This window comes from Chenopodium quinoa, unplaced genomic scaffold, assembly GCF_001683475.1.
Source record: "Chenopodium quinoa cultivar QQ74 unplaced genomic scaffold, ASM168347v1, whole genome shotgun sequence".
Taxonomy (NCBI): Eukaryota; Viridiplantae; Streptophyta; class Magnoliopsida; order Caryophyllales; family Amaranthaceae; genus Chenopodium; species Chenopodium quinoa.
The window spans coordinates 424,852-448,480 of NW_018745403.1; the positions used below are offsets into that span (position 1 = coordinate 424,852).

General features: G+C 34.4%; 2 protein-coding genes and 1 long non-coding RNA gene across 3 annotated transcripts; 1 reads left to right on the forward strand and 2 right to left on the reverse strand.

The window, feature by feature from the left end:
• Positions 1-10,164: 10,164 nt before the first annotated feature.
• LOC110713030 lies at positions 10,165-11,867 on the reverse strand. Its single transcript, XR_002509744.1, has 2 exons — positions 10,832-11,867; positions 10,165-10,395 (listed from the first exon to the last, which is right to left on the reverse strand). It is a non-coding gene; the product is annotated as an uncharacterized LOC110713030 (long non-coding RNA).
• A 1,183-nt stretch (positions 11,868-13,050) lies between these two features.
• LOC110713023 (peroxidase 41-like) lies at positions 13,051-14,987 on the forward strand. The gene is made up of 2 exons (XM_021891491.1): positions 13,051-13,939; positions 14,273-14,987. The coding sequence occupies exons 1-2, from the start codon at positions 13,436-13,438 to the stop codon at positions 14,792-14,794; spliced, it is 1,026 nt and encodes a 341-aa protein (XP_021747183.1). The 5' UTR covers positions 13,051-13,435; the 3' UTR covers positions 14,795-14,987.
• Positions 14,988-15,467: 480 nt separating this feature from the next.
• Positions 15,468-23,169, reverse strand: LOC110713022 (chaperone protein dnaJ 16-like). Its single transcript, XM_021891490.1, has 10 exons — positions 22,571-23,169; positions 20,349-20,472; positions 20,044-20,238; positions 19,800-19,904; positions 18,388-18,438; positions 18,031-18,120; positions 17,838-17,946; positions 16,403-16,551; positions 16,137-16,190; positions 15,468-16,061 (listed from the first exon to the last, which is right to left on the reverse strand). The coding sequence occupies exons 1-10, from the start codon at positions 22,726-22,728 to the stop codon at positions 15,843-15,845; spliced, it is 1,254 nt and encodes a 417-aa protein (XP_021747182.1). The 5' UTR covers positions 22,729-23,169; the 3' UTR covers positions 15,468-15,842.
• Positions 23,170-23,629: the final 460 nt, after the last annotated feature.

Sequence of the window (23,629 nt, forward strand, 5' to 3'; positions counted from 1 at the left end):
TTTGTGAGAATTGAGCCGCGCCCATTCTTGCATCGCACTAATTTTATTTTAAATGGTCATTTGGGACCAAAATGATTTGGTGGGTTGGACAACCTCGTTTATTGCTTACTCCAAATTTAATTTATTAAATGAAACATAAAGAGTCAAGTGAATGGAATTGGTTAGTAAGTATGTTGAGTTGATTGAACCATTTAAGTGAGGAGTCTTGATTGATGAATTTGTGTTGTATAGTTATTCACTTTATTAGTTAAGCATGCTAGGTTTGGTGTGTTGTAGCTTGTATGTACTCAACTTTACTGATTGCGTGCTTTTGTGTGTGTTTTCTTTTGGTCATGGCATTTTCCTTTCAATGACTCTATGATGATCCAATTATTAAACTTGTATTATTGGGGAGCAGTATTGCACAGGTTAGCTTGATGATGTGAAGTTCAGGGATTTGCTTTACGCATTGTCAAGGGATTGGTGTGATTGAGAGTACTCGATTCTTGTGTTGAACTTATTTATGTTTATTATTTTGTTTATGTTTTAGGATTTTGAATATTAGTTTGGTTTTGAATAAGGGCCTTATATGGTTTCTAGTTTGTAAGTTTTGAGTTATTGGTTTTCTAAACTATATTATTTTAAAGACTTAAGTTTGGTTTTTCCGCTGCGATATTCTAATAAAGCATTAACGTTTTAACACGTGGTGGTAACATGTCAATAGTTCTCCTCTATTTTTATTTAAAGTAAGTGGTTTGGAAAAGGGAGAATTATTGGGGTGTTACAACACATATTTACAGCAATCCTGGCAAAAATAAACTTAATAAAACCCTTAATAAAAAACTTTAAATTTATTACTGAGTTGCCTCCTCAAGCTTTGTAACATATTTGGATTGAGTTCTTCGCAGACCAAGACTGAGTTCCTGTTGTCATCTTTTCTCCAGCATCTTGCTGAAACTCGCAGACCAAGTTCTTGTAGAACTTGTTGTCTTCAACGCAATCCAAGCTAGTCTTCTTAGCTTGATGTCCTGCTCCTATTAGGAAGCTTCTTTCTATGTTCCTGTTAGGGATCACTTCTAGTTCCAATGATGAACTCTTATTCTATTCTCTTTATATTTCCTTTAATTCTCTTTGGATGTTCATAGTCAGATTACTCTTCCACACCCTAAGTCTACTTCACCTACTAGTTCAACACTTAGAGAAATCACATTAGTTGAAATTTGCTTTTCCAACATCATCAAAACTACTTAATGTTGATCAACAACATACCTCAACATCAAATAGAGTATTCAGTGTATTAGCGTCCCAGTCACTGCAACAAGTATCAATTAGTGAAGAAACCCGCAATTCAGGATCAAAATTGACACCATGAGGAGGGGCTACTGCATTATTGGAAAGGTCAGGGAGCCATGAATCAGTCCATACTCTTACCACATTTCCATTGCCGACTCTTCATTTAAGCCCATCTAACATCTCTAGAAGCAGTAAAAAGTTACAAGATAAGTACATTTGAGATTCAAGCTGGGCACATTTGGCGTAGCTTATGCATGGCACGTGGATTACCAGATGATCAAGATGCCAAACTATATATATTAGTAAACAGGCAATCAAGATTGAAGCATATGGAATTACAACAAGGGTATTGTGGTAACATCCTTTTTCATGCATAGTTTGTGTGGAAAAGGCAGAAGATATTACTTGCTAACCATTGTGGTATGCTGTGAAAGAGATTCATGAAAAATTTAAAAGATTGGATGATATTGAGTATTTGAAATCAGCTATTGATTTTTCAATAGTTATTATGTGCACCATGGTGCACCTAGAAATAGGTACACTACGACTATAATATGAACATTTAGTAAATAAATCTTAACACTTTACAAAAAATAAATATTTAGTAAAAAAATATGAGCACGTCACAAAAAATGAACCTGAACATCCAATTTTATATGTTCATGTTTTATAACGTAATGTTCATTTTATATGCAATAAATGTACAATTATATTACTAAACTATTGAATTATTCCGAGCCAGTTAAACTTCTTTCAAAAAATTGATGTTCATTATAAAATAGTGTTATTTTCAAATAATAAATTTCAGTGTTCATTTTCAAATAATAATATGTTCATAATTACAAAACTTAATAAGGTTTTAAAAATACATAAATTGAAAACAAAATAAATTTTCTTATGCAAAAAATCAAATGTTCAGATATATAAATTATAAAGTATAGAATGCCAAATTTTTTTAAATGATATAAAATACATAGATCTAAAACAAACAAAAAAAAGTTCATAAGTAATGTATCACATGTTCGGAATTATAATTAAGATGTTCATAATTCCAAAAATGTCGGTAAAAATAAATAATTATTGAAAACGTATCATGCGTCCATATTTTTAACTTCAAATGTTCAAAATATCAAAATATAACCAAATACGGAACTGTTCATAACAAAATACACAAATATCACTAACAAAAAAAATTCACAAGAATATGTAAGTTACAAATTCCGAAACTCAAACCTAGCCATGGTGATTTATATAATGGAATCGCATCGGAAAATAATCATCTCCGTCGTCTTAACTACCTTCTCCTCGTCGAAGCAATCATTTTCAGCTTCACTTAATTGCAGAAACTCCATTAACAAATTAAAGCTTCAAATCAAAGGTTGAAGAAAACGAAAGTTGAATTTAATCTATGGTGATCAACAATGGTGATGAAGGATTTCAATAAAAAAAAAAATGATGAACAAATTCAAGAGAGAGGAAAATAGATGAGAGAGAAAATAGAGGAGAAAGAAATCAGAAATTAGGAAAGTGTGAGAGGAGAAGAGAAGAGAGAGAATATATTTTTACTTGGTGTTTCACTTAGTTAAAAATTTGCGATTGTTCATATACTTTAACTGCATGATCAATTTATAGACGTTAAGCACCTAGAAATAAGTGCACCATGGTGCACCTTAAAATTTGCGTTGATTTTTTGGAATCACGCTTAGAACTTATAGATATCTTTCATGGGCCACAAGCTAATATTTGTCCATAAATTCTTGGGCTAAATTGCCTTGTCATGAAGCTGGCTTTGGATCTAGTGGACCCATATTTACGGGCACAAATGGAACCAAATAAGAGGGGAAATCTTACATTGTACCAAGTTCAATTGGTGCAGCCCTTGTTGCTTATCTTCCTCTTTCTGGTTCAATAATGGAAATTTCTGCTTGGTGGCTCATTCAAAAGTTGCGAGTTTCGGTTCAAATTTAGTTTGCCAAGTTTAAAAGGTTCCTCGTTTGTGGGTTACTCCTGCTCACTAGTTGGCTAGTTGTGCTAGGCGTCGCCAGTTATTGTATTTACTATTTTAGCTGTTTGTTGACAGTTGTTGGTTTTGTTTTTCCTTTTATTTGTTAGCTCTTTTGTCGAAAAATAAAATAAAATAAAAATAAAAATAAAAAAAAGAAAGAAAAGTTCAATCGGTGAGGGAAGTTTTTTTGTGACGATCAAGTTTTTCACTTCTCATGTGAAAGCTTTTAAGGAGTACTTCTACAAGATTATTAACAGCAAACTTTGAATTATTTGTACTCTCACTACTGATCAATTACTCAAATGGCTGAAAGTAGGAACAATTGTGTAGATTGATAAGTACAAATTTGACAACCCCCTTTATATATATTTGGGTACACGAAATAGATGCATCTAATGGTAATTGTTTGATCATTTTATATTTTTTATGCACCTTATACCCGGGTGCATATAATTTATTTTACAAAATTGAGGGAGAATTGAACCTCAAAGTATTTTATTTATTCTCTCTATCTTTTCCTCTTAATCTTTCTTACATCATAGAGTAAATCTTATAATCCGTACTTATTACTTTTGTATGATCCACGGTTTAGCAACCCACTTGCATTGCTTCTTCTCTCCAATGATTTTGATTTTTTTTTTTTTTTTAAATCAAGATTAAAACAGACCGTGGCAAGTCTTAGATTAAGTGTGTAAGAATCTAACCTCAAAGCTCTTCTTCAAAGTATATTTTTTATCTAAACCACAAGCTTTTATATGCCTATGTTAAAGGTGTCAGAGAGTTTAATTAAATTTATTCGAAGTCAAGCCTCTATATAACCCTTTAAAAACATAAATAATTTACATATTTTTGTCGTCTAACATTTTTTTAGCGTTTAGAGAGGCATTAGGGCGAGTGATGAGAATCGATCCCAGATCACCTGAACCGGGGAAAGAAGCTCTAACCACCTAAGCTATCCCTTACTCTCTACCGTCTAACATTTTGAGTAGCATGGACAACACACAAGGTTAACATTTCGTGAAGGGAATCACGCTGCAAATAGGTTGGCCAATCAAGGAGTCCATCAAAAAAAGCTAACGGAGTTGATTTAATACCCCTTTTATCCTTAGGTTGTATTTTACATAATGATGTTATAGGTGTGGCTTTGCCACGTTTTGTTCCCTCTTAATTTTTTTTTCTCCTGTTTTCTAAGGCTTTGCCCCTCGATTGCATTAAAAATAAAAAAAATAAAAATAAAAATAAACCTACTAGTGTGGTATTAATTATTTAAATATCATAATAATTGCATATATATCCTGGCATATATGAGTGACCTAGCAATCTATCAAATCCCTTATCTCCGCTTTCAACATGCGGACCAACTAATAACTAACGTTCATACTTCATCTATTATATTATTATATTATAAGAATATTCAACTTTCTTACAAAAAACCAGCTCACGCAATATCAATCTACTAGTATTAACTATAATATGATTACAAGTTGGTCAAACTATGAACAAATCAAAAACGAGTATTTTGTAATCCCAAACAATCAATATACATTTAATACCTTATATATATATATATATATATATATATATATATATATATATATATATATATATATATATATATATATATATATATATATATATATATATATATATATATATATATATATATATATATATATATATATACACACGTTATAGCTGAAAAGCTAAATAATAGACTTACACAATTTAACACAGACAAAACTTAAATTATTTCATAAAAATGTCTTCATTTCAGAGAAAAGGAGCAACATACATGGTTATTATTTGCATTTTTCTAAGTATTATTCTTATAAATATGGTTGAAGGTCGTGGTGGAGGTGGCGGTCGTGGTGGTGGCGGCGGAAGCCGTGGCGGTGGTGGAAGGACGACTAGCAGAAGATCTCCGGCAGTTATTGGAGCAGGAGGAGCAACTCATCACGGATCATCTCAAAGCTCCCCTATTTATCAACCATCATTGAAACTTATTTCTTTTATTTTTTCATTCATGTTCTTTACTATAAGTTGGTAATAGAAGATATTCTATACATCAAACGTAGTAACTAGATGTTCATTTTTTTGGAATTTTTTTTTTTATTTTTTTTTTGGGCATATGTATATACCTTAAGCATGCTTGATTGCATATATATTATTACATAGGTGATTTTGGGTTTTGTTTGAGAAATATGTATGATTCTACCTTACATTTAATTTGTTATTTGATTCTAAATCGAAGAAATAATGATCAAATTTATTTTATAGGTACATCTACCTTACTTTGAATTTTTTTTTTTTTTTTTTTTTTTTGAATTTTGAATTTTGAATTTTGATGAAATTAAAGATAATCATATGTTCAATCGTTTGCTTCAGACCGGGTATTAGTGCCAACACCGCCCAAGAACATACCGTGTAGAAGGTCAAAGTAGGAGGCTTTTATCTTATCTTATACTTGAATGAACTTAACATAACAACTAATTATATTCTTTTGTCATTAAATATCAAAAAAGATTATCCGATAGAATAATAACGGATGTCCCTAAAACATTGATCATACCTTAATTGGTAGAATTTTCCATCCACTTGCTTCTTCTATCTATCTCTGCCCTTGTCAAAAAATTGTGTACACTCATGTTGCAAGTTAACACTAGCTTCTTGTAAAAAGTGGAATTAAGATTTAGGACGTTTTTCTAAATTAAAAAGGAGTGAGTATCAATATGTAAGCTAATCCATTAACTAATTTATTTTTTCACCAAATTTCACACTTACTCCGTTTCACAAATATTGCAACATTTCCTTATCTGCATCTATTCTCTCTTCTCTTTACAAGGGTCTAGGCAATATTAGGGGTGTTAAATTTTGAGATAATATGAAATAGGTCTAAGCAATCAGAATGAGGAGGAGGAGAGTTTGGACCACAAACAAGGCTAAGGAGGTTCTTTACTAAAACCAATTGGTAATAGTAGGAGTAACTAGAGGTGTCAAAACCGAACCAAACAGAACAAAACCATCTGTTTCGAATTGTAACCGATCCGATTTGATTCGAGAAACTCAACACCCAAACCTAATCTGTAACCGAACTGAACTCAATCCGAATCCGAATTTGACCCAATTTGAACTTAACCCGGCACCGATTTGACCCGACTTGAACTCAACCCGAAACTGATTTGACCCGAATTGAACTCAATTCGAACCAGTTTGACCCAACCTGAAATCAATCCGAACCGAATTGACCCGACAAACACCCGATTCAATCCGATCTGTTTTTTATCCGAACTGATATTAACCTGACTCGATTTTAACCCAGCCTGATTTTGACTCGACATGATTTCAAACTAACCATAGTTTTAAACCTAACCTATTATTTACCTTTTTTTTTTACTTATTAAACCTATATTAATGACACGATATGGAAAAATGATACATGAATAACATGATATCGACCCAATAACAAGATACTCCCTCTGTCCTATAAGATATGATACAGTCAAATATTGCACACATGCCAATGCACTAGTTTGACTTTATTTTAATACAATTAAATATTAATGAAAATTATTTTAAAAATTATATTATGAAACTTTATATTAAAACCTATCTAACAACATATTTTATGATAAAATATATTTTTATTATGTTAATAAAAAAGAAGTCAAACCTAATGCATGAATAGTGAAAAAAAGTCCAACGTCTCATGTATTATGTGACGGAGGGTTAAAAAAAAACTCAATAATTACTCTAATTTTTAAAATGTACTTATTTGAATATTAAATTTGATCAACCCAACCAAAACTCAGCCAAACACGAAAAGTATCTGAATCAAAATTGACCGAATACTAAATCAACTTTAGTAATCAAACCAAACTTAACAGAACCTAAATCAATCAAATTGAAACCAACTCGATCCAAAGCATCCGACCCAAGATTAACCCGGTCAAACCGGCTGTTTTGAATCCAATCCAATTTTATCCGAGCCGAATATGAATCAATATGAAGTTGACCCGATCCAAACCCAGTCTAGACTCGACAGATCTTGACCCGAATTTGACCCGACCCTAAAGTGACCCGATCCAACCCGAAACAGGTTAAAAGGGTAATTTTGAACCGAATATATCGGTCCGAACAGACCTGAACTAAATAGACCCGACCCAAACTCCATCCATTTATCCGAATTGACACCTCTAGAAGTAACTCCTCTAATTTATAAAGTGGAACTAACTCTCCTCTTTCTCCAATGTGGGACACTCATAAATAGGTTTACAATGGGTTTCAATACTTCCCCTCACTTGTGAGTGTCCTTAGAAATTCTAAGTAATAATCCTCTTAGGGGTTGGACATCCTGTCAAAGTGAATCCTTGTCCGGTAGCGATTAAATTAGATCAGGCAATTTTGACCCGACCCGAAAGACCCGACCCATGACCTGAAAGTTGACCCAAAACCATTGACCCGAAAATGACCCGAACCCGAACTAACCTGACCCAAAATGGAGTTGATCGGAACGTGACCCGAGGGCCAAATGACCCAACCCAAAATTGACCCGAAACCGAACTTAACCCGACCCGAAGTGACCTGAAATCCGAAGTGACCCAATTCCTAAAGTGAATAGGGTGAAATGGCAAGTTACTCAACCCGAACTTGACCCGACCTGAACTTAACCTGAAGTGCTGACCCGAATTTGACCTGAACCCTGAATTGACCCGACCCGAATGTTTGCTAACCCGAAATTGACCCGACCCGAACGACCCGTTTGCCAAGTCTAGATTAAATACCCAGTTTAAAAGAAACACGCAACCCGTGGCTATAGTACCATGTTAAATTTTGTGATAATACAAAATGGGCCTAGGCAACACGAACGAGGAGGAGTAGTAAAGTTTGGTTGACAAACAATGCCAAAGAGCTTCCTTACTAAAACCAAATTTATAAATTGGAAGTAACTCTCCTCTTTCTCCAATACGAGACACTCATAATTAAGTGGGTTTACAATGGGTTTCAACGAAGGGGACGGAGGATGAATTATTTTTGTTAATAAAAAAATCTATACTTAGTATTTAAAAACACAAACCAAAGTTGCCGCATGCCCTCCTTCTCTTTCACCTTTCTTAATAATCATTCTCTTTCCTTAAGCCCTTTTCTTATGTTTTCAAAGAAATTCTCTTCGTCTCACCCTTTGTTATTCTCTTTATATTTTGTAATCACTATTTTAATTCAACAAATTAAATTTCCAAAACCTTCTCCTCTTCTCCCTCCATCTTTCAATTCAATTTATTCACATTCGTCATTCAATTCATTAACCCCTTATCTTTCCTCTCTTCTAATATAAATACAAATTTTCAATAAAAGCTTTTTTCACATCACTTAAGTTCCAAAAAATAAAAATAAAAATAAAAAAAAATAGAGAAATATTTCTCAAAATTCTATGTAAAATTTCTCCAACAATGAAGATGATGATTGAAAAGGAAAATATTGAGGCGGCAAAGAAGGAAGACTTGAATTTGACAAGAAATATGAAGAATTTCGTGCAAGAATACTATGGAAATTCCGAAATTCCGTAGGATGACACTGCTTGCATGTCATAGGGTCTTTATTTTCAAGATATTAAGCGCACTATAAGAGAAATATATTTGCAAATAAGAACTTCATAACTTAATATTTGATGTAAAAATGTAAAATTATAAAAGTGTTTGGTATTTAGTTTTTTTTTTATAAAAATAGTTGATTAACTATCATGCAACTAGAGATTTAATTTTATAATTTTAAGCCATTTTTTCTACAATTACTACTAATTCATGAAATGTTATAAACTATCAAAAGACGATGAAATGAATTCATTCAAGTAATTTGTAAAGTTTTAAATAAAACTGAGAACTTAACCACAACCCATGCGTAGAACGGGTCCAAAAGCTAGTTACAATAAAAAAAATGTCTAACCTGCTAGAATTGCATGACATCCTCACTTATAGGAGTGCACGGGTCGTGCTGTGTTGGCCCATGTGTCGTGCACATGTGTTCCGTGCTCAAGCGGGTCGTACATGCTTTGAACTAGTCACAAAATAGTTTTGTAGTGTTGGGCTAGTATGTCATAAAGGGAGCCATTCATGGTTTAGTCTTACATAAACGGACTTGTGTTCAAGAGAAAATGATAAGCAAGGTTTGGTAGTAAAAGTTGCTTTATCTTTCACGATTTCTCCAGCTAGCTATCACCTTAAACTCCTCTTCTTACGCTATTTTCTCTGACTTTGATGCATTTCTTAGTACTAGTTTCATATAACTAGATCATCATATATTTGAGGCTACTTAAGTACTTCATATAAGAACAAAACGTCGGTGACTTTAGGTGTTTTCTTTGTAGAGCGCTTAGTTTACTTTCATCTTTTAAGTACTCAGCTTATGTATAGGATTAGCCAAGGCCAACAAGGCTTGTTTCTTCATATAAGAACAAAACGTCGGTGACTTTAGGTGTTTTCTTTGTAGAGCGCTTAGTTTACTTTCATCTTTTAAGTACTCAGCTTATGTATAGGATTAGCCAAGGCCAACAAGGCTTGTTTCTTCTTTTGGATTGCCCTGTTCGCTGCTGCCTTCGTCTTTGTTCGACCATGTTGGTTGTTCAGTTCACCTCTTGGTAGCCTTGGTTCACCTTTATCGCGTCTTTTGGTTGGGTTCCTTGCACTAGTAGAAAATAGTAAATGGGAAGCGGTTCAAGACCATAATTGGAAGCGGTTTTTGAACCGCTTGCCATAGGGGGATTCCCATTGTCGCTTTAAATGAGAAGCAGTTCAAACCGCTTCCAATTTGAAGGGAATGGGAAGCGGTTTATTGCTTAACCGCTTCCAATTATGACTTCAAAAAAAAAAAAAATGATTTTTAACAGAAATTAATACACAAATATAAAACGTAAGTATAAAAATTTATATTTCCATTAATAATTAATTGTAATATTACATTATAATTCAACACCAAGAAAAATACAACCAAAATCACCACCACCCTATTCCGCCACCACCGCCATCGTAGCCACCAGCCGAAGCTAGCAGCCCACCCCCGCAACCGAAGCCAGCAGCCCACCACCGCAATCGACGCCAGGATCCCACCACCGCAACCGACGCCACCTCGCATCCAACATTCAAACATCAAAATTAAATTGAAATACCCAGAAAACAAATTTAATCAAAAACTTCATTAACAACTAAATTCATATTCGCATTAATTGATACAAGCCACACAACCCCAGAAAACATGAACATCTTTATCTATAATCAACAAAAAAAAAATAAAAAAAAAACCCAGAAAAAATTAATACGAAGATTACGAACCCAGAAAAAAATTGAAAAAACCCATAAAAAATTTAAACCCAGAAAAAAATTGAAAAAACCCATAAAAAATTTAAACCCAGAAAAAATTAAAAAAAAAAAAAACCCATAAAAAATTTGAACCCAGAAAAAATTAAAAAAACCAGATTTAAAAACATAAAAACATAAATCCCGTTCAGAAATTCATATAGAATATGTAATTTGAAAAAACATAAAATTAGATCTAAATTCTTACCTAAAATACTAGAATTCCATGGTCGAATTTAACTCGATTTTTGCTCGGATTTGCTCGATTTGGGCTGCTTGGTGGGTTGTTGTAGGCTACTCGGTGGTTGCCTGGTGGGTGGTTGTTGTGGCCGGTGATAAGAGGAGAGAGAAAAGAAAGGGAAGCTTGAGAAAGGAGAAGAGAGAACAGAAAGAGAAGGAGATGGAGAGAGGAGAGGACGTGAGAATGGAAGGGAGAGAGGAAAGGACGTGAGAATGGAGGGGAGAGAGGAGAAAGAAGTGAGGCGTGAGACAGAAGATGGCGTGAGAAATGAGAGGAGAGAGAAGAAGAGCGTGAGAAATGAGAGGAGGAGAGAGAAGAAGATGGGGTATTTTAGCAAATGAGGAGCGATTCACTGTACAAACCGCTACCAATTACACTATTTGGGAGCGGTTCATCCATAACCGCTTCCCATTTGCTTGATTTGGTTTTTTTTAGGTGTTTTTGGAAGCGGAATTCAATAACCGCTCCCTATTCGAGGCTTCCCATTTACTTTAATATACTAGTGTTGAGAAGCTTTGAAGTTTAGTTTAGTTTAGCTCAGTTTAGTTATCTTTGTTATTTTTATTTTCCCTTTGTTTCTTCCAATTTGCTTGTATTAATTTATCCAGAAGACAGGAGAACTTTTACAATCTACTTGAATTAGTTTATCCATAAGACATGAGAACTTTTATATTCTATTTGTCTAACTTTGTGTTGTAAGGACATTTAGATTCGTATATTCTAAAAAAAATATATAAAAAAATAATAAATTATAAAAAAAAATATAACATGTGATCTTAGCTGCGGAAATACAAGTTAATATTTATGATTGACAAAATTTGTTAATCACAAGGGTAAAGTCGTCAGTTCTTTGAATTATTTGGGATAATTTTGTAAATTTACTAGGATTATGTACCGTTACTTTTAGGTTTTCTCCTTCCTCTTTCCTACTGCTTTCTCCATCAAGCTCCTCACTCCTCTAACTAGGGATGGCAATATTAAGTGGATATCCGCTAACTCGCTCCACCCGTTTTAAATAAATGGACGAAAATCCGAATTAAATGGATGAGAAGCGGGTGACGGATGAAATGGATGATGGCTCAGATCGGATGTGGATGATACTTTTTTCACCCGCTAACCATCCATCCACCCACCCTTTAACATATATTAAATTTTTAATCTAAGAATTTTAATAATTAAATATGAAATGTGCAAGAAAATTACTTGGTTTTTTTTGTTGCAAATTAATTTTTCTAACAATATGCTGTTATTGTTTCCGTTTTTATTAATAAGAATAATAAAAAAAATGTATAAATAACCAATAATTAGAGTTTATGTGAGTTTTTTTTTTTCACTTTAATACTCATCCATTTGTCATCCGCTCCACCCGTTTCATCCTCGGATGATGGACGGACGAATATGGATGATGGGTGAAGCAGGTGATGGATGGATGTGGATGGAGTGATTAGAATAATGGATGGATGCGGGTGAAGCTCCACCCGATCCGAATCCGATCAATTGCCATCTCTACCTCTAACTCAACAATGGCGCTTCAACTCTATAATTTTCAACCTCACTTCACCATCACAATTATTGTCATTTGTTATCTCCTCCTCCTTCGCCACCGTCATCACTTCTTTCGTCATTTCGAAAATTAAGCTCAATCTTTGGAGCTTCAATGGAGGGCATGGTCAACCCAAAGCCCCTACCCTTTGGGTTGACCATGCCCTTCATTTCACCCTTTATTTATAGGGTTTTCGTTTAAGGTCGGGGAAGGTGGGTGGAGATCGAGGAAGTTTCAACAGTGTTGGTGTCGGGGAAGCTTCATTGGTGTTGGTGTCGGAGATGCTTCAATGGTGGTTGAGGTCCGGGAAGCGTTAATGGAGCAAGAAGCAGCTTTTCAGTGGAGGGAGTTTTAATGGTGGTGTAGGTGGAGTAACGGCAAAACAACCGTTAAATCGGTCGTTAATTTCACTCATGAGGTGGCATCGAGTACTGTTCACCAATATTACAATTATGCCATTAGAAATTCGTCAATCATAAAGATTAATTGGGGTTGGCTCGATTTTAGCTACCTTATATTTTTTATATTAATATTCTAACAGCTATCCTCTATATGTTGCTAATTGATTCAACAATACTTTAATAAGATTAAAAATATGGTTTAGAAAAAATGCACCCATTACTATTTTAACATATAAACGACAACAAATCTATGGTGTTTAATTTCCATGTATCAAATATAAGAATTGTAGAAGAATATGTCAAAATGGTTCAAATCTAAGAAATTGGAGAAGCCAATTTTAGTGTATTTTGTTAATTTATCCCATCATCCATTCAAATACAAGCAAAACATAAACTAACCAAACTTTATTACAACTCTAATTTCTCTTGAAAGAATTAATAAACTCCAATTATATCCAACCTCCTTCCTATAATTACTCTTCTCCACCAATTAACCCTTCTCTTTTCCAATCTAAAATAAAAATTTACCTCCTAAAACAAACACCTTAGAAAAACACTAGGGTGAAAAAATAATACTATCATAAATATAAAGTAACAAAGTACCAAAAATAAACGCCATTTCTTACAATGGCGGAGTTATTATCATCAAATAATATGATGAAAATAAACAAATTTTCGGTTGTTTTGGTCACCATCCTTCTCCCATTGTTGGTAGTACAATCAAAGAGGCCACCTTCTCTTACGAAGGACTACTACAAGAAATCATGTCCTCGTTTCGATGACGTCTTAAACGGCATTATAACCACCAAACAGGCAGAGACACCCACAACAGCAGCTGCTGTGCTTCGAGTTTTCTTTCATGATTGCATGGTGGATGGATGTGATGGATCGACCCTCGTGGCATCGAACCATCTCCATGGCAAGGCAGAAAGAGATGCTGACATTAATCTTTCTCTCCCAGGAGATGCCTTTGATCTCGTGACTCGGGCTAAGACAGCCCTTGAGTTGGAGTGCCCTGGCATTGTTTCTTGTACGGACATTTTGGCTACCTCTGCTAGGAACCTTATTACGATGACTGGTGGTCCTTTCTATGAGGTTCCCCTTGGGCGTAAGGATGGTCTAGTTTCCCAGGTTTGATCCCGACCCCACCTATCTGATTCCGCTTCTTAATTCAAGCAACATTTTGACATTTGCCCCTGACAATGCACATCATTGATCATTATTTTTTTAAAAAAAATAAATCTAAGAATTTACAACATAGGTAATTCTGGTTATGGGTTAAAACATATACATGTAGCTATTACGACCTATTTCATACATATATCATGTAAACTTTGTTACGTAATAGATGTTACAACTTTTTTTTTTTTTGAATAATAATAGATGTTACAACTAAATATTTGGCTACATTCTAAAGATAACATATTACATTCTAACATATTGATTTTGTCTCTTTGATACTAGGCCTCAAGAGTGCTTGGCAATTTAGCCCTTCCAAACATGACAATGACTCATATCATAGACATGTTCAAGATCAAGGGGTTCACAGTCCAAGAGATGGTGGCTCTTGTAGGTGCTCACACAATTGGGTTCTCTCACTGCAGCGAGTTCAGCAACCGTATCTTCCACTACAGCAAAACCCAACCCGTAGACCCAAAGTTGAACCCTAAATACGCTGAAGGTCTCAAGAAGTTATGTGCCAACTACACCAAGGACCCAACCATGGCGGCCTTCAACGACGTTATGACCCCTGGAAAGTTTGACAACATGTACTACAAGAATCTCCAACAAGGCCTAGGCCTCCTCGCCTCAGATCAAGCCATGGCCGAGGACCCCCGGACCAAGCCCACAGTGGACCTCTATGCTGCTAATGAGACAGCCTTCTTTAATGACTTTGCTAAGGCAATGTTAAAGGTGAGTATTTACAAGGTTAGAACTGACAAGGATGGAGAGGTCAGGCACAGATGTGATTCCTTCAACAAATAAATCGAAACTTAACTATGAGATGAAAAGGAATTCTAATTAAGAGGAAATGAGAAAGAAAGTCCTTTATTTTCCTAGGAATGACATGAATGTTGGACCTAAAAGAAAAGATAAAAACACACAACCAAAAATTTCATGTAATCATATTGTAGTGACATCAATTTGATTTTATTGTCATTTTCCTTTTCTTTTTTACATGTTTTTATGGTTTGATTTAATTTCTTTTATGTAACGTAACTTTCCATTGTAACCAAAAGAGATTTCATTATACATTTGTCGTACTGTCCTATCACTATATAGAAATTATTATCGTATGCTGAACTTCCTGTTAAAATTTTAATGATTAAAAAAAAAATAATAATAATAATAATAAAATAAAAAAAAATAAAAAAAAAAAAAAAAAAAAACCCTCTCCTTCACTTGTCAAAAAATGTCTCCTGTATTGGCTGTTTATGATTATGTAACTAGGTCTGCGTATGTGCATGATGATAAAAGTTAATTTAAATGTTATTAATAAGAAATCAATATTTCAAAACTTGGATTAATTTACTTGAAATATGAGATTGTCAATACAATCCAACAGAAACGCGCTAAAATTTTAATTAAGTCCAAGCAATATACCCCCACATTACTGTTGTTAACCACTAAAAAGTTGCATCAACATCAGCAAAACAAGTAATGAATAAATCATGCATTTTATAGAAGCTGATGCTCGGAATACATGAAAAAAGTAGTGTATAAAAAAAAGGAAAAGAAAACTACATGAATGAATATTACACTAAAATTGAATGACTAATGCTTTACAGGAGAGTTACCAAACAAATATGTAGTCGTATCGGCAACTGCATGAAAGAGAATAGTCTGCTGCATCTGAATCCAAGATATGCTTGCCCCATATTTTGAAATTTTGCACAAAATTGCAGTCATCAACATGGTTTCTCCATTTTAATCCAAGCAGCTGGATTAAAGATTCTCATCACGCCCCATCCGTATTATAAGAATCCCGAACTCTGAGATAAATGAGATATATTATGACATCATCTTACAGCGCTCAGCATGACTTCCTCTTATCGGCCTTTAGGTGGATGTTAAACCATTTTTTCTTCTTCAGCCTTTCCCTAACAGGCTTCCTTTCTCTTGAGCTTGAGTAACCCTCTTCTTTAGACTCTTTAGCTGAACTCCTTTTGGTTTTACTTGAACTACGCTTCATCGGAGGAGCAACTGTATATGAGGCATGTATTTCATTTCGCTGTTTTAGAAGGTTATCAATCTGCAGAACATGTTAAACGCATGAATGAGGTTGAGCTTTAAAATGAAAAGGCTCTAAAATACTCTTCAAACTAACCGTTTGCATTTCTTTTGCGTATCTATTTGTCATCTCAGTAAATTGAGTAAGAACCTACACAAGTACACATGCAGAAACATGTAAGACAAGAACAGCAAACATTTCAAAGTCTTCACACCCTACCCTATCTTTCCTTTTCTTTCTTTTTTTTCAGGGTATGTTGATTTTTCAGTAATTTATTCCCTGAGATAGAAAGCTCTACTGTTTAGTTCCTTGCATTATTCATTAATAAATAATAAGAAAGAAAGAAGAGTGCTAGGAAATACTTCTCTGTATTCACTCTCAAACTTTGAGAGTTCTGCCCTTTTAGTTAACAAGTGAGCTTCCACTTCTCTAAGCTCACCCTTCTCTTTTATAAAAGGTGAAGCACAGAGAGCTTCAATTGTGTAGCTCATGCTTTTGAAAAAGTTATCACCTGTAAGCATGCAACAAAAAAATGTTTAGGTCTCTCCTAGTAATTTATTTAAGTGTCAGGGTTTCGGATACATATTATAATAATCAGCCCATAATGAACTTCACATCTAGGTTTACCAGACTAGAAATAGTTTTTTACTCGTAAAATAGAGTAAACAAACTAATGTGGATTGATAGAGAAACGAAAAAGTTGAGAATGGAAGAAAAAACAAATGATGTCATAAGGTTCAGCAGAATTATTAATAGAACATTAGAACCCCATTCTCCTTCCCCTATCATACACCCTCCACTTAACCAAACAACCCAAAATCAACAATGAAACCCAAAAATCGATTCTGATTCAAATGTTAACACAGCTAAAAAAAAACGAATACACTCTGTTCCAAAGTACATGCAACACTTATATTCTTGGTAGCCATATTCTATCATTTATCTCTCTCACCATAATCCCACTCTCGTTTCTCTCTCACGGTCCCACTGGCCACTTGTATAGTTTAAACAAAAAAATTATTTCTCAGTCTCTCTTCATGGTTTCCATTGTTCTGTTATAGTGTTATCAGATTAAAAAAAATCAACCATTTGCCCCACTTGCACACTATAATACTCCACTACTGCAGATAAACTCTCCGCAAAGTTAGAGCAATCCCAACTCCCACGTAATGCAGTTATTTTGGAACGCAGGGAGTGCACTTGTTTTGGAACGCAGGGAGTATATAAAAATCATGGACAAGAAATTCACTTGATCATCATAGCTAAAAGAGATCAGTGACAATAAATTATTCCACGAAATTTCATCAATTCTAGCAAAAGCAATAAAAAAAAGGGGGAGAATAGAAAAGCCACATTTTAACAAGTACCCTCACAGCATCAAAACCTGACATATATAACTTCAAAATTCCTCAGGTCAAATTTCAGCTGCTCTCAATATATAATAAAATAAATCTGAAGATAAGGATAGCAGATGCTGGGAAAATAGAGGAGAGAAAGAATAAGAGACAACCAGAGTGGCAATAGTGTTGGTTTATTTTAAAACATTTTAGGCTAAAAAAACCAGCAACTTCTATCAGCAAAGAGGGGAGAAAAACTTTGAATCAATAGTAAAGGGCTACTTTGTAATTGGTAATTGGTACTTCAAATAGAATGCAAAAACAGAGGGATATCAAAGTGTGGATGATGTTGGGACAATATAACGAACATTCCAAAGTGACAAGTGTGAAATTCAGACAGAGGCTTTCATGCAAAAACAAAGAAGCAGGTGCATATTTGACCATAATTAGATCCACTGACCATAAACTGCAAATACGTGTGTTCCAGCTTTCAATTCAATCACTTCACACGGTTGAAATCCATCCAGCTTCTTAAAGAAGGCAGCATCTGGATCTTTTGCAGCTGCCACCTACAATATTCACAATACTGGGTGTAACAAATGCATGCCTTAATTTGAAGTAAATAATTGAAATTGCAATAAATGATAGCTCACCGAACTAGCAGCACGATCTAATCGATAAACAGGGAAACCAAGAAAATACATTCCAGCAGATGTGACCTTTCTACTCTTGGTGCTGTCTTCCTACGTTGAAAGAAGCAAAACGTTAGCACTTTACAAAGATGAGCAAAATTAGCACATCCTTGATTCCTTTCAATTGACAACATATGTAGTTGAAGTAAATATTTAGACAATAAGAAGGTCAACACTCAGTTATATATATTTTTAATCATAAAAGATTGCAATTTTTCTTTAAATTTAAACCAATTTATGCAGGCCTACCAAAAGGAAATATAGCTATTAAACCTCTAGTGGAATCATGCAATCATAGTTGAAAGAAATGCGGAATACCTGTAGAGCAAGACTTAAACCTCCATTTTCTTCTTGTTCAAAATACAGTAGCTGCACAAAAGATATACATCAGTACGCAACAATGATTTTGCCACGGTAATAAAAAAAAAAATAAATAAATTAGAACCAACAGAGATGAAGTACAATGCCAGTGGGTTCCAACTAGAATACGACTAGCAAAGAAATTCAGCAGCCAAATGCTTTAGAACAACATCAGCATCAATAATTAAATAAATGGAAATTAAATCTGGAACTCCAACCAACAATTACTTTCATGGTTGAAAGTTGAGAGAGCATTTATATGTTTCCATGTTCCTTTTCCTGGACTGGCAAAGTAGAGAAAGTAGCAGAAAGAAAGAAAAAAACACTCTTCAGTGAAGCCCATAAAGTGTTGGATTTTGATAAGTTATGAAACCACAGGTATATGATGAGAAGGTTAGCATGGGTTGTAGAAGGGTGAAGCAACTAAAGATGCTAACAGAAACAAGGTGAAAATCCTAAGACTTCACAAGACCCAAGGTTCCTTCTAGAAGAAACTTCTTATAAAAACTTGTGCAGTAGAGACCACCAAACCAGCTTACTTTCTTGATTTGTCTTACATTAAATAATATAGTATAACAATATATATCTTAGAGGTCATATATCAGCTTATAATTACTTCTCATTACTCATCAAAAATACAAAGCACTCTTAACTTCAAAAGTTCCAAAATTGCTTTCTACCTGTATTGTGATTACTTACTGTAAGAGCGCAGTAAAACAAAAATGAGTGAGAAAGAAAACATAAATTAAGGAAGAACAGAGGCCTTCAAATATCTCAAGCTTGCACATAGAATTGTGATGCAGAGACAGATCACTTATCAAGCACTAGAATGCACATTATTGGCTCTGCTTAAAGGCAGACTCAGTTGATGCATCAATAGTCCTTTATTTAAATTTGACTGCTGTCTAGAATCTAGAAAATTCATGCCAGGTTGCATAGGGTATGCAACTATTTTTACTCATGTCAACTACCATATAGAAACCACTAGCAAAGAAAGTATCAAATTCAATGCTTCGCAGACTTTTGCATTGATTTACATAGTCCACTACTATATGCAAACTAGCAAAGGCAGTGTCTTGCTGGTGCAGCAGTTAAACACCCCACCGTTTTTTCTGATTTGATTTACTTATGTCTAGACTCCATAACATCAATGCCAAGTTGCATTGGAGCATTCATACTTGCATGCATAATATCATATGCACCACTAACAAAAGAAATATTACAGAAGCATAGTGGTTTAAGGCCTAACACACACTAGGCTGGGTATAGGATTCCAAGATCAGTAGAACAAGCCCTCTCAGAAGGCTAAACCAACTCTTGACCTGAGAACTAGAAGCGGAAAGGAAATAGTGCTGGAGCATAACACAAACCTTAAATTTGCTTTTATCAGATGATTGCACACGGCAGACAAGTCCACCTTGCGCCTCTTCTTCAGTTATTGAGACGGAATAAAAATGGGCAGACTGTTTTTCTACCTGTAAACCAGGTTGGAATTAAATAAGCCCAAGGAAAAAAAAATGGACAGATTGTTTTTCTACATGTAAACCAAGTTGGAATTCAACAAGCCCAAGAAAAAAAAAATCAAAATATAGACAATTGACACTTCAATCGTACCTTTCTAAATAAAGGTTGGCCTAGTGGAAGAGGTGAGACAGGTACCCGGCCATTTAATGCCTCTTCTAACACTGTGGCAGAGACTGTGGTCTTGATGGGCACACCAAGTTTGCTAAATAGTGCCGCGAACATTGTATTTACAGTTCCCAAACTTGAAAGATCAAGCTCAAGTTCTTGATTTTCAGATTCAACAGCCTAGTTTGTAAATAAAACAAATTCACCCAATATGAAGAGACATATATTGGAAAATCAAAGGCCATTCAAATAACATTACATGCCTAGGCAGTTCCTAGGTGGTTGCTCACCTCAAAACCAGCTGTGTCATACTGGCGTCTTTTCTCAGGATCCGATAGTATGTTGTATGAGAATATGACCTCTTGGAACATATCCGCAGCCTTAGGATCATTTGCATTCTTGTCAGGATGATACCTGAAAAAAGTCACAACAATAGTCTTATTCAATTGTAATTGTAATCACTACAATCATATATAATAACAATTTGTTATGGTTGTCATCCATCATACGTTTACTGGGCATGCTTTCAAGGCTGCAAAAAGTAGAATATATGAGCAACTCATAATGTAGCATTCATATGACTTTAATTTGCCTCATCTCCCTCAATCCCATCACAGGCTTATAACACAGCTTGCGATTCGGGATCGGAAATCGCAAGCTCCATTCAGCTATCTAATCTATCTAAGAAATAAAAGGACCAACATTACCTAATGTACACAACACAATGTTTGCCTCAAAGTAAATACAAATACAATTAAATTTTCAAAGTAGAAAACATTTTTGAAAAAATAGCCCTCCTTCCCTCTAACATCACGAACCCACCAAATGCCGTTGGACCCACTAATACCCAGTGAACCCTCCATCCAAGCTCGCTCCTCCTTCCTCCCCCTGCTCTTTCCTACCAAGAAGCCTCATCTTCCTTAACCCACTAAAAGTCCCAATAAAAGATTTGTCGGGGAGGAGTCTATGCCTGAACAAAAGGTTTAGCTGGGGACTGAATGACTGATGATGGGAAAGAAGATGCCTCTTTCCAGAAGGAAACAACCAACAAGGAGACTACATCCCAGTATCCCACTTCTATCTAGTATAGTGGAAACTAAGGAAGACTGCATGATTCAAGTAACATAATCAAATATGCATAGCACAAAATCCAACAAGAAGCCTTACATTCTCTTCTTTTTCTGCTCAAATAATAATTATCTGAAATACTATTGAATTCTGACCACAAAGCTCCAGCCGCAAGCAGACCTAATCAAGATTCCGCCAGCCTTCCAACAGGGCTTTGTAAAGTCTGTGTGACTTTTCCACAACATTTATGCACACAAAAGGTCTCTACCATCACAAACTCATGGTATTGACACATTCATAGCATCTAGTTGCAGGATATAGCAATGTGCAAGCTTGAATTGCCCTCGCAGTCTTATCCCTAAACCATCTCAACTTGCCATTCCTACAACCAACAATGAAAGTTTAAGTACTTTCATGTCTTTAAAGAGCTATACATATACATTGCCCTTCTCAAGCTTTTTCAAGCCATCTTCATCAGTGTAAAAGAATACTTCAAGATTTTCAGCATAATTCTACTCTGACAATAATGCCAACACAAATCCTCATTCCAAATCCTCACACAGATCTCAAGCACTCCCCATGCTGAAACTCGTAATGACCGTAGCACCATCTCTTGTATAGCGATCCCTTAAGATTGGCTTTTATTCCATGACAAGCAAACAAAAGATGGAAAATCCTAGGCTGAGTTTTGTTAATATAAAACGTACAATAAAAAATATCCAATAGAAACAACAAACCCTTATTAGTTACAAAGTATTACGCTTTTGAACCCACAATGTCATTAATAATGACACAAAAGGTTCAGCACTCAAACAATCAAATCTTCCATGAGTCTATACAAAAACCTTGCACAAGCCTTTGATTCCAATGGCAGGCCATTTATCAATAGTCTTGGTCTCTTGGAAGCCCCAACTGGGAGTGATTGATGGACACTCACAAAGTAAATCATACCTTCTCCTTATATGAACTACAGCTACTTTAATCCTGTCTAGAGGGCTCGATGCAAGACGCAGTCACACACCCGATGCCATTCGACTAACTACCATTTCACCTAAACACTCTGATATTTGCATATACAACAAATCACCCTCCATTTCTCCATCAAAAACCTAATCTTTATCACATTCCCACCATTCATTCAATTACCACTTTAAACACATTTACACTAATTAATTTTTAAAACTATAAAAATTTCCTCAAATCATAATAACCAAAAAAAATTCAAATTCAATTTTCAAAATTTAAATTTCAAAAAAAAACAAAATTAAATAAAAGTTCACAATACATGAATGAATCTTAGCTCAGCAATATAAATAAATAAAAATAAAAAAACAGACCATAGATGCCAATCAAATCAAAACCCATAAATTCAAAAATAAATAAAAGACATTATATTAAATTACAACTAATCAAAAAATTTAAAAAATATTAGTAAAGAACATACTTAAGAGCTAATTTGCGATAAGCGGATTTGATTTCTTGATCAGTGGAGTTTCGAGAAACGCCGAGAACTTCATAAGGATCACGACGGAGCTGCGGTTGTTGTTCTTGCTTCTTCCCGGAATTTACTCTTTCCGGCTTCGATTTCTGAGCTGCCGGCATTTTCGAAATCGATCGACCAAATTCTCTCTCCTCCAACAAGAAATCAACAAACCCCCAAAAAAACAAACCCTAGAAATCTACACTCTTATTCAGAAATAGAAGTCTACCCTTCGACATAATTATAGTAACAAACATAGTAGATTCAGTGAGATAAGAATCATGAATGATAATTTTTGAAAATGAAAAATTAAAATTAAAATTTGATTCTCGACACTTTATTTCGTTGAGAAATTATGGAAATTGAAATTTGGGATTAATTGAGACTAATTTTTATATGCGTCACAAAGTTTGAGCTTAGCTTAGAAAGAGAAAGAGAAAGAGAAAGAAGAGAGAAAATTTTAGTACGGAATAAAATTTAGGCGAATTTTTATTTTTTTAATGGTACATATAAAGAACCTGAGCTTTCATTCAAATTTTTAAAAATTGAACTTGAGCCTTTTGTGTTTTTGTCTCTAAAATTTTGCTCAGTCGTAGGATACACAAGTTGTTAAGAATTTTAAAATGGCGACTCAATTTTTGCTCGAATTTACAAAATTGATTCATGTGTACTTAAATTGTGGTGGATCTTAGTTCTAGTCCTAGCATAACTATAACAAGTTCGAATGAGTTATTAAATAATTTGTATGTTTAATAGAGCTCGATTATAACTCGAATCGAGATTGACCTAGTCAAATTGATTGGAGGTACGTACAGAGTATTAGTATTCAATCATCATTTCTTCGTCATTTAAAGATTGTCTTATTTGTCATTTTAGGCCCTGTTATTGAACTTATTTTTGCTTAACTTATTTTTGCTTAACTTCAACTTATTTTTGCTTAACTGAAATCATTTTTATTGAACTGAAATTATTTTTACTAAACTGAAATTAATTTTGCTGAATTGAAATTATTTTTTCTAATTT